The 23,685-nt window shown below is 38.3% G+C and overlaps 1 protein-coding gene across 1 annotated transcript in view; it reads left to right on the forward strand.

Moving 5' to 3' along the window:
* Positions 1-334: 334 nt before the first annotated feature.
* Positions 335-23,685, forward strand: part of ANAPC4 (anaphase promoting complex subunit 4) — a 41,499-nt gene continuing 18,148 nt past the window's right edge. Inside the window, exons 1-17 of the mRNA XM_032633100.1 lie at positions 335-670; positions 3,441-3,546; positions 5,246-5,378; positions 6,911-6,985; positions 7,101-7,127; positions 7,220-7,264; positions 7,917-8,001; positions 8,638-8,742; positions 10,036-10,119; positions 11,191-11,277; positions 11,697-11,761; positions 12,515-12,557; positions 12,666-12,742; positions 14,201-14,301; positions 14,387-14,443; positions 20,818-20,871; positions 23,182-23,228. Coding sequence (XP_032488991.1) covers positions 542-670; positions 3,441-3,546; positions 5,246-5,378; positions 6,911-6,985; positions 7,101-7,127; positions 7,220-7,264; positions 7,917-8,001; positions 8,638-8,742; positions 10,036-10,119; positions 11,191-11,277; positions 11,697-11,761; positions 12,515-12,557; positions 12,666-12,742; positions 14,201-14,301; positions 14,387-14,443; positions 20,818-20,871; positions 23,182-23,228 — 1,320 coding nt within the window. The 5' untranslated portion in view covers positions 335-541. The remainder of the gene's footprint in view (positions 671-3,440; positions 3,547-5,245; positions 5,379-6,910; positions 6,986-7,100; positions 7,128-7,219; positions 7,265-7,916; positions 8,002-8,637; positions 8,743-10,035; positions 10,120-11,190; positions 11,278-11,696; positions 11,762-12,514; positions 12,558-12,665; positions 12,743-14,200; positions 14,302-14,386; positions 14,444-20,817; positions 20,872-23,181; positions 23,229-23,685) is intronic.

Genomic DNA, 23,685 nt, shown 5'->3' on the forward strand with positions numbered 1-23,685 from the left:
AGGTTTCAGAGTATGACTCTCCTACCTTGGCTGCAAAGTGGCAGCACCTAGAGCGTTTTAATAAATATTGGCCCCATTCCGTATTAATTCTCTTTTAATCGTCTGGGGTTCTGCCTGGGCAGGGTTTTAAAACAAAACAAAACAAAACAAAACAAAACAAAACAAAAAAAACCCACAACCCTCTCTACTGAGCACCCAAGGCTGAGACCCACTGGTTTAGAAACTATCGAAGAGGTTCCGGCGGTTCGAGAGCGCGCCTCCGTGCTCTCGCGAGGAAGTCCGGCTACCGGAAGTGCTCGGAGCGCGCGCGCGCGCGCGCGCGCGCGGCGGAGGGTGCCGACGCGCTGGGGGAGAACTGGAGGCAGAGGCTTCCCGGGTCGCGTTGCCTGCCGTGGGGCATCTGGCAAGTACCGCCACCCTCCGGGCTCTGTGCGAAGGGCCGGGGGCGGAGGCGGCGCGACGGCCGCCGCCGGGCCCGGGCAGGGCGGCCCGGGGTCCCCTGCCGGCCTCCGATTAGGTGTGTAGTTGCAGGGCCGCCCCCATGTTGCGTTTCCCGACCTGTTTCCCGTCCTTCCGGGTGGTGGGAGAGAAGCAGCTACCGCAGGAGATCATCTTCCTGGTCTGGTCACCCAAGCGGGATCTCATTGCTCTGGCCAATACGGCGGGCGAGGTGAGTGAACCGGCGTGCAGCCCCGAGGACACCGAGCCCGGGCCACCTGTGTACCCCGCCCCTTCCTCCAGCCCTGCTGAAAACTTTAAGTGAATCTAAGGGGCCACATATGGGAAAGGTCATTTATACGCCCACCTCCCGCATTTTATGGCCAGAACAACAGTTTTCATGCAGCTTAACGCAGTCATACAGTCCTGCATCCCCAAGACTTTCAGTTATGTGTTAAATGGGCTTTTTAAAGGCTCATGTGTCACTCATGAGCTAGACATAGTAGTAGGTCCACAGAGTCTGCAGTTAGTGTACTTGCAGTTTAGGCAGAAGAAAGATGTTATTGTCAGACTTGAGCTGCGATTGTGCGTGTCTATAGCTGCCACAGAGGATGTTTAAGAATCTTTATTCTGTTGTCCAAGTTATACAGAATGGGTTGGATAGCCATCACTGGATTCCTGATGGAATGTGCATGAGTGTTGTCAGTTAGCATTTCTAGTTCACATTGTATTACGCTTCATCAAGTGTAACCGGGTTGTAGCTTTCTGCTGAGAGTTTTTAGTTACTTGGCAGCCATTTTGTAAGGAAACCTTCACCTTGGCTTCTTTACTCCTTTGGCCTTTTGGCAGGGCTCCTGATAGTTATCTGGCCGGGTGAGAGTTGTGTGGTGTGCAGCCAACCTTGGAAACTAGGTGGTAAAGAGAACTTAGCAGTCAGGGAAACTTAGCAGCCTGCAAAACTGTGTTGACTATCATGACCTCGTTGTCAGGGTATTGATATCTGCTTTCTCAAGGCCCTCTATGAAATCTTCTAGTCTCCCTCCACTGCCAGGGTGTTTTGGAACGCTGTCCTGGCCCTGAGAGGAGTGCAGTTAGTACAGCCACAGCAGTAGGAGAGAAGGGAGAGAATAGGAGCATCATTGTGATCAGATGGATAGATGTAATCAATTGTGGGCATTCGTTGCTTCCGTTTTCTCAGTGAAGAAGAAGGGGTGCTGTTTAGGAGTGAGGATGGAGAAGAAGATATTGGAATTTTGAGGAGAAAAGAGAGGTATGAAAAAGCTGACAAGTGGCCTGGTGAAACTTGGTAGGATTGTTCGTCAGTATTAAGAGCCACATGGGGTTAGTGATTTTGTAGTGAAACTAGTGAGCATGGTTGTATGTCTCTTCTGTTCAGCTGTATGGGTGCAGGCGTGGTTGGGTTTAACCAGAGTTGTTGTGACTAACTGTGACAAAGCAAGAGAGATGCAAGGGGGTTGAAGTTATATGTAAGAGCAATGATTGTAATGATGAACTTTGGATTGTAACCTGATTAAGTAGGGAAGTGAGGTCACGTGTTGGGTGAGGGACGATGAGTTGGTCGGTGGTAGAGTCAATGGCTTGTATGTCTTGGTGAGGTTGAAGAATTGAAGTTGGGTGTCTGGGATGAGCAGGAGAGATACAGGTGGTGATGGAAGGTGGGAGGTTTGCAGCTGAAGATTATGGCAGCATTTATAGTTGTTGGTAATGACAAGGTCGCAGGCATGACCCTGAGAGTGACTGAGGTGAGGTAGAGGATGTGATCATTGAAGAAGAGGTATTTGAGCACCAAAAAGCCAGGACATTGTATCTCTTGAAATCGCCAAGAATGATGATGAGTAGTGTTGGAAAGCATGAGTGAGCCAGACAGGAGTCCAAATCTCCCAGAAATGGGGGGGGGGGGGGGGCGGGGGCGGGGGGGGTGCCTCGGAGGCTATAGGCGACTGCAGTTAAGAGGGATAGCAGGTGGTATGGTCTGATTGCATATGATTCAAAGTTAGAGGATTTTAGAGAAGAGAAGAAAAACCAGCCAGAAATGACATCAAGGAGGAAATCTTTATCTCCTAGCCCAGTAGTAGTATAGGGCACATGGTGTGCAAAACGGCCACCACCTGAGAATCCTGTAGGGAAGCAGTATCCTCAGGTGAGAAGTACATTTCAGGGAAGACAGTGAAGATACAGGGGATCTTGATACCTGACCATGAATTCCAGAGGGCACAGAGGAAGGGTTTCAGAAGTAAGGAGAGTCAGAGATGGGCTCAGAAAAGAGCACTGGGTCTCGGGGATGAGCGATTCTTTGGGAGTCCTGGCTTCCCTGTAACCAAGAGTGAAGGAAGGATGCTATGAGATAAGGCAGGGAGTGGTAAAGCTGTGAGTACAGGAAACTACGAAGGTGTAGGGTAGGGGGGGAATCTTCAGGAGCACATGCAGTTCGAGGCCTTTTCTTCATTTCTACCGGTTGTATAGAGGAGAGAGTAGGGACAGTTTCACTTTTGAAGCACAAGGAGATCCAGGGCATCATCTTTATCCTCCAAGGTGGGAATATACCCGGTGGAAATGGAAATTTAGAATGACTAATGACTTGTCTGAGATCCATGGCCAGTAAGTGACACAGCTGAAATTGTCTGATTCCAAGTTTAGTATTACTTGATCTTACACAGCTGCCTTTCTAGTTCTGTTTGTGTCCTTTATTGCTTTTTTCGTTATCTTCTTGGACAGCCTTATTCCTTTTCTAAAAGGTAAGTCTCTTATTGACATGAAAGTTAGGAAATGTATAGGGTACAGGGTTAAATTAGACCTTGTTTCATCCATTTCTTTGAAAATACCTTAAGTTCATTCAGACACTTTTGTCTTCGAATTTCTTCTGATAGCTAAATATTATATTTGATATGATTTTTAAAAAAATTTATAGTGGGGATCTAGGTATATTTTATTTTTGGAAACGGATTTTTTATTATTTGCCATTATTATCTGTTTTGTCTCAGGTTTTACTTCATCGACTTGCAAGTTTTCATCGAGTGTGGAGTTTTCCACCAAATGAAAATACAGGAAAGGAAGTGACCTGTCTGGCTTGGAGACCAGATGGCAAACGTAATGATAGTATTGTAAAAAATACATTTTTGTTTTTCAGAAAAAGTATTCTGTAAAGAGAACTTATTTCCAGAAAGAATTTGTTGTTCTTATTATATACTAGAATTCTAAATTTGGGAACTTTGCCTTTTTTTCAAATGCTTTAAAGTGTTTTCATAGAACTCAGATTAATTCTACCATCTTGTTTCTTGGCAGAGATATCTCTAAAATGAAATCTGACGTCTTGGCAAAGATAAGGCTGAAAAGAAATTTGATAGGAATATACAGAGTACTTTGGTTTTGTTCTTTCGCTGTCGTGTTGTCCTGCACTGTTTGCCCTAAGCTTCATTTGTCACTCACTAGTCAGTTCAGTGCCATCATGGCCCTTTCCTCCCCAGAATGTGTTTTAGCATTAAATGTGTGGCTCATAAATATTCCCTCTGCACATTTGCTTGCCTCACCTGAAGGACTGTCAGTTCTGACCCGCTTCCTGCAACTTCTGTGTGATCTTACTCCTTTTGGTGCCCTGTATGTTGTAGCTTGCTGCATTGTAGCTCTGAGGACTGAACTCTCCTCTTCCATGTGTTGTTACAAGGACAGTCATTGTTTGAGCTGTTGTACATGTCCAGTCAGCACAGGAAAATGCTACAAATCATACAGCTTAAAGTTCATCTGTATCATTGGTGCTTGAAAAAAGAAAAAGAATTGTTTTTGTAAAATGATATGTACTCCTCATTGCTTACTTTTTTCCTAGATAAATATAAGTATGTAAAAATGCCCTGAAAGCCTGTCACTTTACAGATAACCACTATTTTTGTCTGTACTCATTTTGCTCCGTTCTTGTTTCATCTTTTACGTAAAAACAAAGTATGTGTAAAATTAGAGAACTTTTGTAAGTAATAATTTGAGATCTTGTACTATTCATCCAAAAATGCCACGATCTCAAAAATTATGAAAGTCAGTGTGTGTGAAAATGTATTCAAGTAGATGATATTTTTATCATTAAAAAATGTCTTGTGATTTTCGACGGTAAAATAGGGTTTTTTTTGGTAATGATTATTTCAAGATTGCTTTAAATCGTTTTGAAGAAGAGGAGACTTGGATTGCCTCACATCTAGCAAAGCTGCATATATTGGTATACAGTGAAACTCACAGCCCTCTATTTAGAAATTCTTCAATTTGATATGTTAGGACGATGTTGATGACTTACGTAGAGAAACTATACTAGATAATTCAGCCACAGTGAAAGGAAGAAGACCCATCGGTATTTGATGGCCCTGTTCATTAAGGGTTAGAAATAAAAAAGGAATAAAAAACCTTCCAAGAACCAAGCAGATGGAATCACTTTTCAGCTTTTGGGTGGGGACCAATATGTCTTGGTGATAACGATATTATTCTTTATTTGTTGATGCCTGTTCTGTATTTTCTGCTTGGCATCAAGGTTCCCAGTCTAGAGGCTGTGATATGTAAGATGTTAAGAACAGTACACGAGAAAGTAGTAGATTGCTCGTGAAAGTTTGAGCATTTGAAAATAAGCGTAGGTAACAGCATAACTATATGCAAAGATATCTTTTAGTTTTTTAATTAGTTAAAGCAAGGATTTGGGGGTTAAATCATTTCTATGATTATGTTGTATTTAAAATAGTAAAATTGGGGAAGCAATGAAATACCCATTTTTCTCAAATATTACACTAACTCATTCTGATTATTTCTTCTTTAGTTTTGGCCTTTGCTCTTGCTGACACCAAGAAAATCGTTTTGTGTGATGTAGAAAAACCTGAAAGCTTGCACTCTTTTTCTGTGGAGGCTCCAGTTTCTTGTATGCATTGGATGGAAGTGACCGTCGAGAGCAGGTTGAGTAATAAAAAAAGAAAAACCCCAGTAGTCACAGTAGGATGTTTTTGAAATTCTCATTTTTTAAAAGTGGAAACTTAGGAGTATCTGGGTGTTGAGTATGTGTACATTGCATTTAACTTTTTGTTTTAAGCTTATCAAGATGCAGTTTTTTTAATGCTCTGTTGGGTTTTTTTTTCTCTTGAAAAAATCTCTTTTCTTATTGGAGCAGTAATGCCTCAATGGCCAAGATTTTTCTTTTCAGTTATTTTTAACGGTTTATATCGATGAGTTATACATTCAAGGAATATTAATTAAAATTATTGACTAGCAAATTGAGGTTCTGTTTTACTTTTCACCATATATTTCACCTGGAGCTTTGTGTTTTTGTGTCCCAGTAAATATTCTTAGAGTACAAAAAGTGCTGAATTGAGCATTCTGTTTTGATGCTGAATGGGTTCTTTCTGTGTTCATGGTCCCTATAGTTTCCTTATTTTGTGAAAATAGTTTTGCCTTAGTCTGTGAAGTCAAGTACTACGCCAGGTTTGCAGTAAAGATGGCTTAAAGAATCAATGGGCTTAGTGAATACTGAAAATAAAAGTTTCTTTTTTGAGGAAATACGATAATTTTCTTTTCATTCTAATTAAGTTTTAAGTTAATATCAAATGAATGTGTAAATCCTGATTATTAATTGACAAATTTCCTAAGAAAGGGACTGTAAAGCATTAGATAATAAGGTCTAGCCTGGGGTTTGAAATTCACTGTAGATAAAACAGTGATTAATCCATCATCAAATAAAGGTTGTAAATGGTCATGTGAATTCATAGAAGATCAGAGGAACAGAATATACCATGTAACTTCTATCTCAGTCCAGTTACCTGCTAAGTGTATTCCTAACACACTTTTCATTAAGAGTTCAGAAATATTATGTGGAGATTCCAGGGTCTCTCAGGACACTACTTTTTCACCTTCTTACTCATTTATTTCCAGCCATATTCGGAGGTAGGATTGAAAGAAAGGTGTGGGGGGATAAATAAGACTGTTTCAAAATACGTGGTGTCATCTTATGTACCTGCTGGGTTTTTGCATCTTCATATGTATGTAAGCTATAGAAGCCATCATTACATTATATAATAATTGCAGTGTTCTCTACAGTTACTCTTGGAACTCATATGTTCAGTGTTGGTTCTTAGAGGAGACTTAAGTCAGTCATTCTGTATCTGGTGCTGATACTGAATACATTTGAATACATTTCATATGCTGAGAAAATTGTTTATAAATATTTGTTCCTCTAAATGTAAAGTGGGTAGGCTGATTTTTTTTTTCCCAGAAATAACGTTATAAGTAAATGGAGAAGTTCCAACTTTTCTATTTCTTGTTTGTGATTGTTATAGTGACTATTTTACAGTGATAAACTGTGTGGCATCTGTTTACTTGGTAATGTGTGATGTATAAAATTGGGCATTTAAAAAAATTAGTATTTTTTAATGGAAAGAAAAGTAGAATCTTTGTTTTTATAATACTTGTTTTTGTTTTGTTTTCACCTTTTTAGTGTTCTAACGTCCTTTTATAATTCTGAGGATGAATCAAATCTTCTCTTACCGAAACTTCCTACACTGCCCAAAAAGTAAGTATCAGAGTTTAATTTCATTGGAATTAATCTTGCAGATTTCTTTCCTTTCCTTTTAACACTGACAATTTTCTCATGTGTTTTAAAAAATGCATTTCTGGTTTTTTTCCAGTTATAACAACACCTCAAAAATATTTAGGTAAGATATGCCTTTTTTCCTTGCGAGTAAGATAATCTTTTATTATTTGAAAGATATAGTTAAAGATAACCCAATTTATTTTTATATTTTAGTGAAGAAAATTCTGATGAAATTATTAAGCTTTTGGGAGACGTCAGGTAAATCTTACAGATATCTTAAATATTTAACAAGTCTTATATTCTTAAATTTGATATTTGATATTTGAGGCAGTTTTTAGACTAAAGTTCCAAGGACAATTTCCTTATTTGTCATGTTATTTCATTGCTGACAAATACCTCTGAACAATAAACAGACAATATCTATTATTTACTCGTTCTTATTCTATGATACTTGGTTGTGTCAAGTTTAATATTATGATGTACTTTTATTTTAAAAAGTAAAGGAGGGTGGAAGTGCTAGAGTTTTCCAAAATTTAAATTTAAATGTTCAGGTTCTTTAAGCACACTTAATGCATTTAGCATCAGAGTCATGATAAAACTGTTGGCGCTTTATATTAACTGGATAAGAGATGATTTTGTTATTGAGAGTATACAAATATAATCATCATTAAAATAATATATCCTTATTTTACTGTAAACTGATGTTTTTTTAGGCTGGATGAAATTTATGTTGTTCCTTTGAAAGAAAGGAATAAGCCCAATGTGATTGAGGCTTGGTGAATTTGTTGCGGGATTCAGTTCCCCCACAAGGAATCTTGAACATGCAGATTTTGTGAGGGTAGGAGCATGTCTTGGTTTAAGAACTCGCTCCTGTCTGTTGTCCTCAGCTTGTTGCATTATTTTTAATTAGGCTTAATATTCTTGTCCTTGGAGGAAGCTCTGCATTTATTGAGCTTTATGCTTATGGAATGTTCAAAATTGCTCGAGTCAATGGGGTAAGTTTTTCTTTAAAATCTTCCTTTTTGTTTCTCTTAGAATACAGCAGCTGACTGATTTATGGAAAAAGAATAAAACATTACTTTTTTTCATAATTTCAGTTATTGGAATTATTTGTTCTTAAGTGTTAAAAGGATAATTTTCCTACTAAGAATAGTGATATGATGTCTATGAAGATCAGAGGCTCTTAGTGGAATTAGTCAAAAATTTTTTTCTTACCAAAAAGATTGGTATGATCCACTGGATTATGATTTAATGTTTTTCTAGTCTTGTGGTGTTTAAGAGCTACACTTTGTGATTGGAATTTGATAAACATCATCAGAAGCAATCTTATGCTCAGTCTCGGTCTTCTGTGTATCTTTTTCTTCTTATTCTTACAGTTCTCTAAAAGGATAGAAAATGTTATAGGCTCTGTGGGAATGTTAGTTCTCCAACACTTAGTTTGGGCCCCTTGTTGGGGGTGTGTGTTTGTGTCCTTGCAACTAAGAGGACACATGCCTTCATGTGCCACGTGTATGGCGGGAGCCAGGCATGTGTTTCTGCTTTTTAGAGCTCTGAATATTTGCCTCCTATATTGTAAGCAGATGCAGTCTAGCAATAACACTAAACATAATGGAGATTTGACTGTTTTACAGATTGTTGGTACTTGTCTTGCATTATGTCTGTCAAGTGATTTGAAATCATTGTCAGTGGTCACAGAAGTTTCCACCAGTGGTGCCCCAGAAGTTTCGTACTTTCAGGTGAGTACTGGAACCTAATAGCAGCAGAGGGTAAATATATATTTTTAAAGGTTTTATAGTTTTTTATTATCCATTTCATTGGATTCTAAGGTCATTAAAACAAAACAAAGCAAAAAAATCGACTTGGAGCTTCTAAGACATATATAGAGTCTTACTGGTGAATACCTTACCATTCCAATGGTACAGCACAGTTAATATGGTCTATTAATGACTATATTAACTCATTGCTATACCAATTCCATCTTTGTACCAAGTGTTTTCTTAGGATTCTGACCCTAATAATAATAAAAGCTAATATTTATTAATTGTTTAATATGTGCCCAGTACTGAGTGATTCAGTGTAACTCATTTGAATCCTCACAATAACCTAATAAGTAGGTACTATTATCCCCATTTTACAGTTGAGTACATGGGCACACAAACTGTAATTTGCTTGGTGAGCATTGGAAAGTCATGCTGCACGGTCTGGCTCCAGAGTTGGTGCTCTTAACTAACACATTGCCTCTTGTGTAAGATGACTACTTAATGTTGGGAAAACCCTTTTTCATTGTGTGCTGTTTGTATCATAGATTGTGGAAACTGGGCTCCTGTAGATTATTTAGATTGTAGCCTTGTCTTCAAGAAAATCTTCCCTAAAATTTCATCGCAGATAACCCAGCCACTTAGCCTAAAAATGCATGAACTCTCAAACAAAAGTAGGGTGAAAAGATGCAAGGTGTGATGCATGTGATGCCTTCCAACATTCGTTGTATTCAGAACATCAGAGAACTCTTAACTTCCTGACGTTTGCTGGAACGGTTGTTCATATTTGCTCTTCATCTTAAGGTTCTGTGAAAATGTGATTTCCAGGATTGCATTTGGTGCTGTAATAAAATGATTCACTATTAATGTGAAATTTGTAATAGGTATTTTTCAAACAACTTTATTGAGATAATTCATGTACCATTGTAATAGATATTTCACTTGTATTTATCAATAACTATAATTCCTTTAACATTTTTACAGAAATTTGTGATCACTTTTTAAATTCCTCATAAGAGTGTTATAAAATAGATTATTACATTTATTCTAACTATGTAGAAGGGGTTGCCAACCTCGAGAGGGTGATCTGTGCATAGATAGACACTGCAGATTAGAAAATCCTAAGATTATATTCTGTTACTCTCCAAACCGTTATGCTCAAAAGGAGCAGAGTCTGGCATAGTCTTTCTGATATGTAGTTAGACTTTGACTCTTCTTTAAAAGAAGTAAACGTGTCTGCTTGTAACTTACTTTATTATTTTGATTTGACAGCTTGAAACCAATCTATTGTACTCTTTCTTACCTGAAGTAACTCGAATGGCCAGAAAGTTTACTCACATTTCGGCTCTTTTACAGGTATTTATTTATAGCTTGTTTTATGTGACTGTTTACTATAAATCTCTAATGTTCTGTAAATAAAAAACTTGAAAATCTTACTTCTTAAAGCCAACTTTATGTGGCGGAGGTGTCTAGTCTGATAGACAAGTTTATAATGTCCATTAAAGCAAGAAAGAGAAATTTAATTGAAAATCTACTCTCACCCATCTCTATTTCTCCAAAGGAAAAGAAAAAAAGTAGTTTAAACCTTTTTCAACATTCTCATAAATAAAACAATATTTTGGAATTTTAAGTTTTTTACAAATAAAGTAGTATGGAAAACATCATATCAGTTAGCTTTTGTACATGATAAATGCACCCCAAATTAGCTTGTGATTGGTGTTTTAGTCGACAATTTGGGCTGGGCTCAGCTAGAAGGTTCTGTTGTTCTGGGCCAGGTTCAGCTATTCGGGGCTGGGCTTGTTCGTACATTGGTGGTCAGCTGGCTGGTCCAAGTGTCCCATAGCTGTGATGGCTTTGTCTGGACTGCACATTCCTCATCTCCCAGCCGGCTGGACCAGCCTTGTTCATGAAGTGGTGGCCACGGCAGGGGTGTCAAGAGTGCAAGTGGAAGCATGCAAAACCTTCTGGGGCCTTAGACTTCTGCTTTCGTCACACTAAGACCCAAGGCCAGCCCGGATTGAAGGACTGGAGAAATTGAGTCTCCATCTGCATAGAGGAGTTACATGTACTTCATGTCAAAGATTTCTGGAGATTAGTGTCTTTTTAAAAGGATACTGTTTGAAAATTGAATAGTTGACCAGTCAGCATTTTGACAGTTGCTGTATATAAAATGCATCTTATATGTAGAAAGCTGGAAAATATCTGTTTTACCAGATAAAAACTGAATTTGAGAAAGTTTGATAGTTAAATGATTATCAAGTGTTAGCTATAGTCTTTTCTTTCTCAGGCTTAACTGAGTTAAAAGTGATTTATAGTAAATTTTGGATTTCTTTGAGACAGTTGACAGTAAGAAACATGTATTATTTAGTTAGCATGTTGACTTAAATATTTTTTGCTACTTTAATGTTTTTTTCTTCTTGTTAATAGTATATAAATTTGTCACTGACATGTATGTGTGAAGCATGGGAAGAAATATTGATGCAGATGGATTCTCGTCTCACCAAGTTTGTGCAGGTAATATACCTGGAGTTTCCCACGGAAGGTGTTAAAGAATGCACGTTATCCTTATTTACTTCATGAAGGACGTGAGAAAAATCAGGCTGTTTTGTAAAAGGCTCAGATCATGATTTCTTTCAAACGGTTTGGTCTAACCTCATACTATTATCTCAGAGAGTGATACACCAGCTCTTCCCCTTGGTACAACTTAGGTGGGGACAGGATTGTGAAGTGGAGCTGGTAGGGCTTGGGGATTAAGGACAGGAGTTGGAAGAGCTGACTGGTTGTTTTCCTGTAACTGCTATTCAGATAATCAATTTAAATATGAATTTGAGAGAAGGCTAAGGATAAGAAAGGGAGACATGTTCCTGTAATTCTGAATAAATATGCTTATAATTTAAAAAATACCTATTATGATTTTATTGATCTTTCTCTAGGAAAAGAATACAACCACATCAGTGCAAGATGAATTCATGGACTTGCTGTTGTGGGGGAAAGCAAGGTAATGAGCTCATATTAGGTACTCTTGCCTTTCCTTCTCTTTTTAATGTAATTTATTTCAAAAGCAATTCACATTCATTGTAAAAAAAAAAAAAAAAGAAAATTCTGGTGCACAAAGACCAAAAAGTAGTATATATTTTTCTAGGCATTTTATTCACATATTTATTTTTTACATAAATGTGATCATTCTGAGTGCATGTATAATATATGTAAATATATTATATATGTACCTTTTAAATGTATACAAATTTTAAAATTCTTTGTAGCCAAATCAATCTTTTCCTTTATTGTATTTGCCTTACATTATTCTTAAAAAGATCTTTCCCATATTAAGTGTTCAAAGATCTGTATTTTCCTCCAGAGATTTTTTTGTGGTTTATGTTTTTATTGCATTTACATGTTCCAGATGTGATTTATTTGGTCATATGCTGTGGAAGACTAACTTCTTTTTTTTCAGTGTTCAGGTAATTGCCCAGTATAATTCATTGAGTATTACACCTTCTTCTTACTGATGTGAAATACCATTTTAGCATATAGTACATCCTTATATCTACTTCATTCTGTTCCTAGACTTTATTGTTTCCTGTTTTGTCCATTTCTTTGTGAGTACAACAAAGTCTTAATTTTTGTTGGGCTATTTCTTTTTATTTATTTTGTTTAAAAATCTTGTTTGTTCTTTGAAAATTTAAACGTTTAAGTGATGCATTCAGATTTTGAATAGAGGAGACTAAAAATACTTTCTTTTTCATTCTAGTGCTGAACTTCAGACCCTCTTAATGAACCAGTTAACAGTAAAGGTGCGGTTATCTTTGTATTTTAATGACTATGAACACATTCTTAATTTTTTTTAGAATGGCATATAGTATCTTACTTGTATGCTGAATACTTTTTTTTCTCTTAATTAGGGCTTAAAAAAGCTTGGCCAATCTATAGAGTCATCATATTCCAGTATACAAAAATTGGTTATAAGTCACTTACAGAGGTATGAAGGTGATGTAGACTCTTTTGGTATTGCCTCTACACGTACTTGGCATTGGTCTTCTTTCTGCAACCTTCTTTTCATCATCTGGCATTCTCTGTTTGAGCCTCTTCTGGCTAAAATTGTTGCATTAGCATTTGAGGGGACTCTTGGAGTGCCCAAGATTTAAAGAATCAATAATGGTAGTTCTGCTTTATGAAATAACTTTCCAACATCTTTTCACCACCCAAGGCCCTGTCTGGGCTTTTATCTCACCCAGACAGCCATGAGGTATGTCTTGAATAGGGCATATACCCTTTTTTGAGTGGTAAAATTAAGTAAGTTTGTATATCATTTTATATGTTATGTAAAAGCATGTATATATTTTTGCATTTAACTCCTTGGCAAGGTGTTGGTTATGATTATCCTCATTTAGAAGAAACTGAAGTTCAGAATGGTTATATATGAGCTGACCCAAAGTTATTAAGTGTCCCAAGCCAAGACTGTCCCAGATCTTCAAGTCTCATGCTGTTTCTAGCTACAGCTACCTCAGTGAAGCAGTTGCAGGTAGATGTTCAGTGTTTGACTTAAATTTTGATAAATTTCTTTATGCTGAGACCCTGGGCCTTACTTTATCACACTCCCCGTTTTGATCACTTTAGGACCCTCTGGCCTGGTCATCTTCCAGTCCACACTATGCCCCTCAATATATTCTCCACAGTGGATCTGATCATGTTACTCTTATTTAAAAACTTCCAGTGTCCTTCCCATTTCTTAAGACTAATACCTTTGGATGGGCTGTCTATCTGCTTCACCTACACTGGTGGCCTTCTCAAACTTGACAGTTTTTCTCCTACCCGGGCCTTTGTACAGCCCTTTTGCTTTCTGGAACACTCCCACCCTGTTCTTCACTTGCATTCTTCTAGCTCTCAGCTCAAATCTCACTTGTTCAGAGAAGCCTCTCTAATCCCCAGATTAGATCAGGTTCTTCTGTTAGACCTGCACCTGGTGTGTTTTCCTTTAAAGCATTTATGGTAGTTGGAATGATATACTGTCTGATTGTATGGTTATGACTGTCCTCCCCCATTAGACTGGCAGTGTCATGAGGAACCCTTTCGTTTTGTTCACCATTAAATCCCCAGTATTTAGCATAGTGCCAGACCTAAAGTTGGAGCTTAAATATTTGTTGAATGTTAAATACATAGCTGTTGGGTGAACAATATGACTATCTTAAAAGTGCCAGGACTAACTGTGGAACATAATTTGATTTTACAAAGTTAATCTTGTGGTCATATATTCATCTCACTAGTCATGACAACCAAATGATTCTTCTACAGCTTTTCAAAATAATTTCGAGAATAATTATTTCTCATAGAAAGAAAAGTTACTTTCAGTATTTATTTCTGAAAACTTAGAAATATTCAAGCAAGATAGTAGCTGCCTGCCACCTTGATGATGGTGTTTCTGCTCTGTTTTTGATAGTGGCTCAGAGTCTTTATTATACCATTTGAGTGAACTGAAAGGAATGGCTTCATGGAAGCAAAAATATGAACCTCTTGGACTAGATGCTTCAGGAATTGAAGGTGGTAATTTAATTCCTCAATAGAATGCATTAAATCCACTTTACTTATTTGACAAAATGATATTTATTTATTTACTTCCTTTTAGATGCTATTACTGCAGTGGGTTCTTTCATACTCAAGGCAAATGAACTTTCTTCAGTAAGTATTGGGGATACTTGAATATGGAATCATTGACTTGAGACATGTTTTACTTTTACTTATAAATAAGAACCTAGCAAATTGTTGGCGATTTTCTAAAAATGAGTTTTTAAGTTTTTTATCAAATTATACCTTTACCTGATTAAAAACAATCCAATAGCACAGCGTTCGTACATTAAAGTGGTATTTTCCTGTCCCGCCCATCCTCAACCCCAGGTCCTCTTTCCAGAGGGAATCCTTTTAACTATTTCTGGTTTTGGGTCTGTAGGTTACTTCCATATTTCTAAATTGTATGACTGTACTGCCTTTCTTTTACTTACCAGTTTTGAGAAATTATTCTTCTCTGTGTGTCTGTCTTTCCTAGACCCTGCTTGCTTTCTCCTTGCACAGTCTGCCTTGCTCACATCCTCAGGCTCTCCGCCGTCTCAGGGGCAGTGTCACACCCCTGGAACTGCCTCTGTCCCTGCTGCCTCCTCCATTAGCATCCCCCTGCCTGCACCAGCCTGCGTGCGGGCTCCATCTCGTGCAGCCACTGCCCTGGCGTTTTCTTCATTGCTTTCATGGGTTAGATCCTTACTTCCAGGATCTCCTCTGTTTCTTGGTTCATTTAATCACTTTGTGGAAAATATCTTCCAGTAACTTAGAAAACGGATGTGTGAGGGTAAGCTTTGTGTGTCCCTTTTGGGTCTTTTCTCCTTCTGCCACACTTAATTGATGGTTTTGACTGGGTATAGATTATGAAGGGGGATTCATTTTCTCATAGAACTTTCAAAGCTTTGCTCCATTGTATTTTGGCCTTTTTGTTGCCAGTGGACGGTCTGGTGCTTCTGATTCTCATTCCTTTGTGTGCTATTTTTTTTCTCCTCTCAGAAAGCTTTATTCATCCTTGATATGTTGAAATTTCACAATAGAGTTTTAAATGTGGGTCTTCTCATTTGTTGTACTCATAATAAGAAAATGCCATTTTAACCTGAATTCTATATTGTATTATTATTTTGATAATTTCCTCTTCTCCCTCTCCTTTTTTTTAACTAGATTTTTGTTCTAGAAATCTAGTTAGTCAGATATTAGACTTCATGGATTGATCCTCTGTCTTTTACTTTTACTCTCATTTTTTAAAATATCTTTGTCTTTTCTATTTCTTGTGAAATTTTCTTGACTTAATTATCCAGTGCTATCATTCATCATAGACAATTATTGAGCATTTAACTATGTTTTAAACACTATTCTAGATGCTGAGGGTATAGCAGCAAACAAAACTGATAAAAAAAAATCTTGCCTTCATAGATATTATATTCTTACATGATGAGACAGACAATAAAGAAATGAATAATTAAAACATACAGCAAGTCAGATAGTGATAAGTAGTGGTGGGAAAAGCTAATGAGGGAAGGAGGACCTAGGGCATGCTGGGGGTAGGGGTGCAATTTTTTGGTCAGGGAAGGCCTCACTGAGAAGGTGATGTTGGAGAGAGGAGGGAGTGAGCCCTGTTACTTTGGGGGCAAAGGAGACAGCAAGTATGAAGGCCTTGAGTTTGGAGCATGCCTGGCATATATGAGGGACCTCAAGGAGCCACTACAGTTAAAGTGACTTGAACAACAGTGTGAGTTGTAGGGGATGAATTGAAAGAGGTCACAGAGGATGGGACAGGCTGTGTAGAGCCTGTAGGCAGTTGTAAGGACTGTGGCTTTTACTCTGGGTATAATAAGCTCTTAGGGAGTTAATAGCAGTGGAGCGACAGGATATGACTTAGGTTTAAAGAGATCCCTCTTGTTATTTACTTGGTATTGAGAATAGATTATATGAGGGCAAGGACAGAAGCCATGAGACAAATGGTGGTCAGAATCAGAAATGGTCAGAACCTGGATATATTTTGAAAGTAGAAATAACAAGATTGCTGAATGGTTGTGTGGATGGTAAAAATAAAGGAGTCACGGATAATTACGAGTTTAGGTCCTAAGCACCTGGTAGAGTATGACTAACATTTACTGAAATGGGGAAGACTTGGGGGAGAATATAGGAAATATATATGTATTTTATGTTCCTCAATTTGGGTTTATCTGATTTTTTCATGGTTTGATTCAGGTTATACATCCCTGGCCAGAATATTACATAATCGGTGGAGTGTCCTTCTCAAGGTGTCAGATCCAGAGGCAAACAGTGTCCGTCTACCTCTTCTTATTGATGTTAATTTTGATCACATGGTCAATGTATTAGGCATATTAAATTGAAATGTCTGTTAGATACCCTGGTGGAGCTGTCCAGCATGTTGTTGATTGTATGAGATTATGTTCAAGTGAGGGATCCAGGCTGGAAATGTAAATTTGGGAGCCCTCAGCACATTGGTATTATTTTAAGCCATGAACCTGGATGAGATAGTTAGTGCCCTTAGAGGAGAGATCTGAAGACTGGGTGATGGGCTTTCCAGTGTTAGAAATGGGGTTGATGTGGAGCTAATGAAAGAAACCGGAGAGGCAGAAAGACCAAGGAGTGGGTGTCCTGCAGGCTGAGTGAAGGACGCATTGCAAGAAGTAATGAGGGATTGGTTGTCTAATGCTGCTGAGTCAAGTAAGGTGAGGGCCCGAAGTGGAATAGATCAGAATACTATCAGAATAGATGATGGGTGACCTCGATGAGAGCCACTTCTGTGGCGTCATGGGAGCAGGTATGATGCAGAATGAGAGCAGATGCAAAGAAAACAGCAAATGTAGTCTTTTGAGTTTTGCTGTAAAGGGAATGGCCAGCATTTAAAAATAGTCATTGGGTTTTTCTTTCTTTTTACAATGGGAGCAATTAGAGTATGTTTATTTATGATGGGAATGTTCTTCTGAAGGGGAACAGTTGAGATGGCAAAGAGAGGGAAGATTGCTAGAACAAGAGGATTCAAGAGGGGATGGGATTTAGTGTGTTAGGGAAGGGGCTGGAAAAATAGTTCCTCCATAGTTATAGGGGAGAAGGCCAAGACAGGGGTCACAGATGCTGGTATATGAGCAGATGAGGGCTTGGGGATGTTCACTTCTAATTGTTTTTATTATCTTAGTGGAAATATGAAATGTTCTGTCATCAGCTGAAAGTAAGGATGGGGAAGTGGTATTGAGCTTTGAGAATAAAGGAAGAGGTGTGAGCCATTTGTCTAGTACAGTAGGAGCGTGAATGGGCTGATGAAGCAGGAGGATTGTCAGTAGTGCTAAGGGCTGCTTGGTTAGCGTTCCCAGGAGCATTAAAATGAGACCAGCCAACATGGCTGTGTGGTTTTCTCCAGCCAGGGTCAGCTGTTCGAGTGGGAGCACAGAATAGGTGAGCAGTTTGATTTACTAGGCTTGGTGAGTAAAAGGAAGCAAAGGGGAGGCAAGAAATTGAAGCAAGGGCATGATTAAAATGATAAACCTCAAATCTGTACTGATTTAGGAGGGAAGTGAGGACACAGGGCAGGTGCGAGACAGTGAAAGGTGGTAGAACTAGTAGGTGGTAGTCTTGGTGGGATGAATGTTGGGCTACTGGAGAAAAGTCACTGGAGAGATAGTTGCTGTTTGTTGGTGAGCAGGGTGCTTAAAATTGAGATTTTAAATGTTCACGTTGGTGGACTTCCCTGGTGGCGCAGTGGTTAAGAATCCGCCTGCCAATGCAGGGGACATGGGTTCGAGCCCTGGTCCGGGAAGATCCCACATGCCACAGAACAACTAGGCTCGTGCGCCGCAACTGCTGAGCCTGCGCTCTAGAGAGCCCACAAGCTGCAACTACTGAGCCTGCATGCCACAGCTACTGAAGCCCGCGTGCCTAGAGCCCGTGCTCCACAGCAAGAGAAGCCACCACAGTGAGAAGCCCATGCACTGCAGGAAAGAGTAGCCCCCGCTCGCTGCAACTAGAGAAAGCCCATGTGCAGCACCGAAGACCCAACGCAGCCAAAAATAATAAATAAATAAATTTAAAAAACAAGGTTCACGTTGGTAATGAAGGTCTAGGGTGTGAACTTTAGAATAAATAGCCCAGGAGGAGTGGAGGACGAGATCTTTGACCTGAACCATGCTATTGAATGTCTTACTATGGCAGTCCCGTCTTTTAATTTCTAAGTATTTTCTTATTTGTTTAATCATTTTTCAAAGCTGTGCTCTTGCTTTGTGGATGCGACATCTTCCCACAGCTCTCTGAGGACGTTAATTAGAGTTTTAAAAAATCTCTTCTGCTCCCTGAATTATCTCCTCTTTGTGTGTCACTTTGCTGTTTATTTTGGTCTCTTGTTGCAAGCTTTCTTCAAAAACCTGATGCCCAATTGTTTACTCATATTTATTTGTGAGGCAGTTTAAAGTTGCCTAGAATTGCTGGGTGCAGAGCGGCCCAAAGCCAGCATGAGTGCCAGAGCATGCGGACCTATGCTGTGGGCAGCCAGTGCCGACCCAGAACCGCCTTGGCTCTTCCCAGTTTATTCAGCTTCTTTGAAGAACTCTGTTTTTGTCTGGAAGGTAGTAAACGCCTAGGCATTCATATTTTGGGGGAAAGAGTGTATTGGCCACTCTGTGTTTCAGCTTGTCCTCCTTTGTCCAGCCCCAGATGTCATCCTAATGTCTTCTGTTGAACTTGATGTTTCTAAGGACTGAGTATCCTTGGCGTCTGCCGGGTGGATGACTCCTTGCTGCTCTCTTTCCACAGTGCCTGACACGTGGCCACCTCTGGTGACCTTCACCAATCACTAGTCTTCTGTCGGCTTTTGACATTTCTGAAACTTAAAAAAATTTTTTTTCTAGTGTCCTCTTTTTGTGTGTCAGTTTATAACACATACACCTCTCCCCACCAATACACCATCATTTTAATGGGCTTTTATTTTTTTTTAATGAATTTATTTATTTATTTTTGGCTGCATTGGGTCTTCGTTGCTGTGCACGGGCTTTCTCTAGTTGCGGTGAGCGGGGGCTACTCTTCATTGCGGTGCGCGGGCTTCTCATTGCAGTGGCTTCTCTTGTTGCAGAGCACAGGCTCTAGGCGCACGGGCTTCAGTAGTTGTGGCTCGCAGGCTCTAGAGCGCAGGCTCAGTAGTTGTGGCACATGGGCTTAGTTGCTCTGCGGCATGTGGAATCTTCCCGGACCAGGGCTCAAACCCATGTCCCCTACATTGGCAGGTGGATTCTTAACTGCTGCGCCACCAGGGAAGCCCCTAATGGGCTTTTAGAAGGTAGAGCTTATTACAGATGTGTGTGCTCAAAGAACAAAGCAGGAGGAGAAATGATATTCCTTTTCCTGAATGTTGAATAATTTTTTGGTTCTCCGTATCTGCAGAGAGTAAACATAAAATATTAAGCTTTCTGTGATCACCTTTAACGTTTCAGTGAAAGGTAGTTTTTGATTTAACTTCTTCCTCCTTTGAGATAAGTAGAATAGAGGATTATTTTAGGTTATAATGGAGAAACTGAGGCAGTGAGAACTTTGACGTTAGCCTATAATAGATCAGTGGTTGCCTGGGGTTGGGGTGAGAGTATTGACTGGGAAAGACAGAAAGGAACGTCTTTTCTGTTTTTCATTTTTGCTGCAAGAGAATTTTGATCGTAGTGCTTGGTAACGCAAGAGATGTTACAGTCTTTTATGTCAGGTGTTTTACTGTGTACAGAAAGGTTAATGATGCTGACCTACTTCTCCAGTAGTATTATGACATTTAATGCTTGGAAGGGACTTTGAGATTTAGGGGTGAAAAGTGCACATATTATTTGCTTAGAGTAATTATCTTACAGATGTGAGCTTAAAGAGGTTTTTAAAAAAATGATATCCATCTTTATATTCAGAGACAGTTTCATCAAAGGGAAGCTGACTTCCACTTATAACCCTTAATCTTGGGGGTACATTTGTGTAAAGCCCAAAGAAATTCAAATTTTGAGATTCATTACTGTAAGGATAAAAAAATCAACTTCCAAAAGTAATGTCTGTTGATATCAGAGCTAGTGGTAGTGACATATTACAAGTTTATAATAATGATTTTCTTTTGTGTTTGATGTTTTTTTCTTCTTACTGATCAGTGAGTATTTTTTTTTAAACTGAGAATGGTGCCGGAAACTTTTTTTCTGATTTCTTTTATTTCCAAAGTTAGAAAAGGATTTCGTACTTTACTGAATGCCCGGAAAGGAAAGACTGTTACACAGTTTGTGGCAAGGCTGTTATAATCAGTTAGAATCTGAGTTATTTGCTTTTTTTTTTAAGAGAATCAGGATTTGCTTTTTTGAAATTTTATTTTTGGGTATGTGTTTTATTTGTTAAATCTGTTGTAAAGGCTTAAATGTCATCCAGATAGGATATAGTAGAACAAAAAGGATTATTATATTCTACAATAATTGAACAATGATACATGAACCCCATATAATAATTTCATTTCTGATTTATTTTTATCTTCTAGAGTTATAGATAGCAGTATGAAAAACTTCAAAGCATTTTTTCGGTGGCTGTATGTGGGTAAGTGAATTGAATGAAGCATTCTTGTATTTTTAACACTTTTTAAAAAAATTGTGGGAGTATCAGTTTAGCATATTTCAATTACTGTAGTAAATTTTAAATACCTATTGAAGTAGAGAGAATAGTATAAGTGATCTGCCTTCTACTCATCACTCAGTTTCAGGAGTTTTCAACATATGGCCAGTCTTATTTCTTCTATACACCCACCCATCTCCACCCCCGCAGATAACACCTTCTAGCATTGATTGTCTCTGTCACTCACTGAGAATTGACCCTTACTTACCTTGTAATGTCTCCTTAGGTTAAAATAACATTCTTTAAATCTCTGCTTTGTATTAGGCATTGTTAGGTGTTAGATTTGGGGGAAATGCGGGAGAAAAAATAAGACAAAACCTCTGCCCTTGAATAGCTTAGCTCCTGTTTTATACTTTGGTCTTCTGTCTCTAGATCTGTGCCCTTCATTATGGTAGCCACTAGTCATGTATGGCTGTTTCAATTAGTTGAAATATGTAGAATTATAAACGCAGTCCCTTAGTCATGCTAGCCGCATTTTAAGTGCTCAGGAGCCACATGTGGTTAGTGGCTACCAGGTTGAACAGCACAGAGCTAGAACATTTCCGTTATCTCTTCTATTGGACAGTGATGCCCTAGCTAAATAGAATGCAGACCACTTGTGGCCTTTCTTTATGTCTCCACAGTATCTTTGCATTTGTAGGTGATTAACAAATCGTTACTGACTTCATATTAAATGTTTTAATGCTCACTCTACAGGATATGCATATTTTATTTAGGTCCATTTGTACTGCTATTTTTGTGACCTCTATTAATATCTTTGAAATAATTTAGCATACATTTCCCTCCAACATATGCAAAATTTAGTTGTAAATGGAATTTATCCCATATTTGTTAAAATTCTAAAGAGTAAAATAGAAAGTAAATTACGTATAATGTGCTAATATCCTTGAAACAAATGCCCAGATCTTTAATTCTCATATTTTTAAAACAGACTTTTCATATTTGTTAGCCTAGTACAATTGCTTTCAATAAAAAAATGAAAGCGATCTGTAGATGTTGACATTTAAAATTCTTATATTTTTCTCAAAACCATACCAACACTAGCCAGAATGGGGAGCCAGAGTGTTTATCAGGCCAGCCTGTTTAATATCAGAGTTAATTAGAATAAATTACAATGTTAAAATTAAATGAAACCTTAGAAGTGACTTTCTTTTACAGAAGTAGTAGCTTGGTTTTACTGATAATTATTGGAGTAATTAGGCAGTTTATATTCTTATTGCCTATCCTAACTGTAATAAGAAGCTGCATTAGAAGATAAATGAATACTGCTCAGTCCTTGTCATTAGAGCAAAGCACACTGGATTGGAGAACTGGAGACCAAACTGTAACTGGGTGCTGCCACTAGTTAGCGCTCTAACCTTGGTTTGCTCTTGTGTAAAATGCAGTCTCCATGAAGGCAGGGACTTCTTTTATACTGCTGTATCCCTAGTACCTATATTACACTCAATAATTAATTTTTGGATGGATAAATGAATTAGTGGAACCTAGATTATGGCTGGTTTTTTAGATAATTTAGAAGTTTGAATTAATTAAAAACAGTTTCTTAAGATAATCCATATTTGCAGAATAATGTCCAACATGCTTTTTCTCAGCCAAACATAAGCATATTCAAACACTATGCAAAAGCACATGCAGCATACTTCTTGACTTAGGTGGATGTAATGTATAGAAAACACGGTATTGATAAAGACACCCCTATGAAAGGACAAAAAGAACCAACCACAATATTAAAGAAAGTATATAAATATATATATACACACATGTAAGTGTGTGTTTACACACATAAGTCTTAGTGCAAATATCTTCATGTAGCAAAAAAGCCCAAGGGAAAGAAATACATCTTTTTGGTATTCTAAGACTTTTGGAGGAAAGAACTGCTTGCACATTTTAAGAGAAGAAACATCACCGAGTTAGGAGGAATCCCTACACACGTAGTCTTAGCTCAAGGCAGCAGTTAGGTTTCTTTGTCTGGAGTGGCAGTGGGTTGAATTGAAGGAGAAAATGAAAAATAATAGTTTAGGATGGCTATACCCAACCATTTTGAACCTGAAAATATAAATCATATTTAAATTCTTTTAGTTCTTCGAAGAAAAATAAGTTTTCCTTGGTGACAAGAAGCTGTTGAAAATGGAAAATGTAGTCCAGTGAAATACATTTATTTTTTGAAATGCATCTATAATTAAAATTATGTTTGTAGTTTCCCTTTAAAGATAGTTTTAAAATTTATATTTCCAGCAATGTTGAGAATGACGGAAGACCACGTACTTCCTGAGCTGAATAAGGTATATAGTAGTATTTTTTTCCACATCTTTATTGGAGTATAAATGCTTTACCATTGTTGTGTTAGTTTCTGCTGTACAACAAAGTGAATCAGCTATATGTATACATATATCGCCATATCCCCTCCCTCTTGAGCCTCCCTCCCACCCTCCCTATCCCATTCTTCTAGGTCATCACAAAGCACTGAGCTGATCTCCCTGTGCTATGCAGCAGCTTTCCACTAGCTGTCCATTTTACATTTGGTAGTGTATATGCGCCAATGCTACTCTCTCACTGCATCCCAGCTTCCCCTTTCCCCCATGCCCTGAAGTCTGTTCTCTATGTCTGCGTCTTTATTCCTGTCCTGCCACTGGGTTCATCAGTACCGCTTTCTAAAATTCCATATATATGCATTAGCATATGGTATTTGTTTTTCTCTTTCTGACTTACTTCACTCTGTATGACAGATTCTAGGTCCAT

The sequence above is a fragment of the Phocoena sinus genome, chromosome 5 (genome assembly GCF_008692025.1).
Source record: "Phocoena sinus isolate mPhoSin1 chromosome 5, mPhoSin1.pri, whole genome shotgun sequence".
In the NCBI taxonomy this organism is placed as follows: Eukaryota; Metazoa; Chordata; class Mammalia; order Artiodactyla; family Phocoenidae; genus Phocoena; species Phocoena sinus.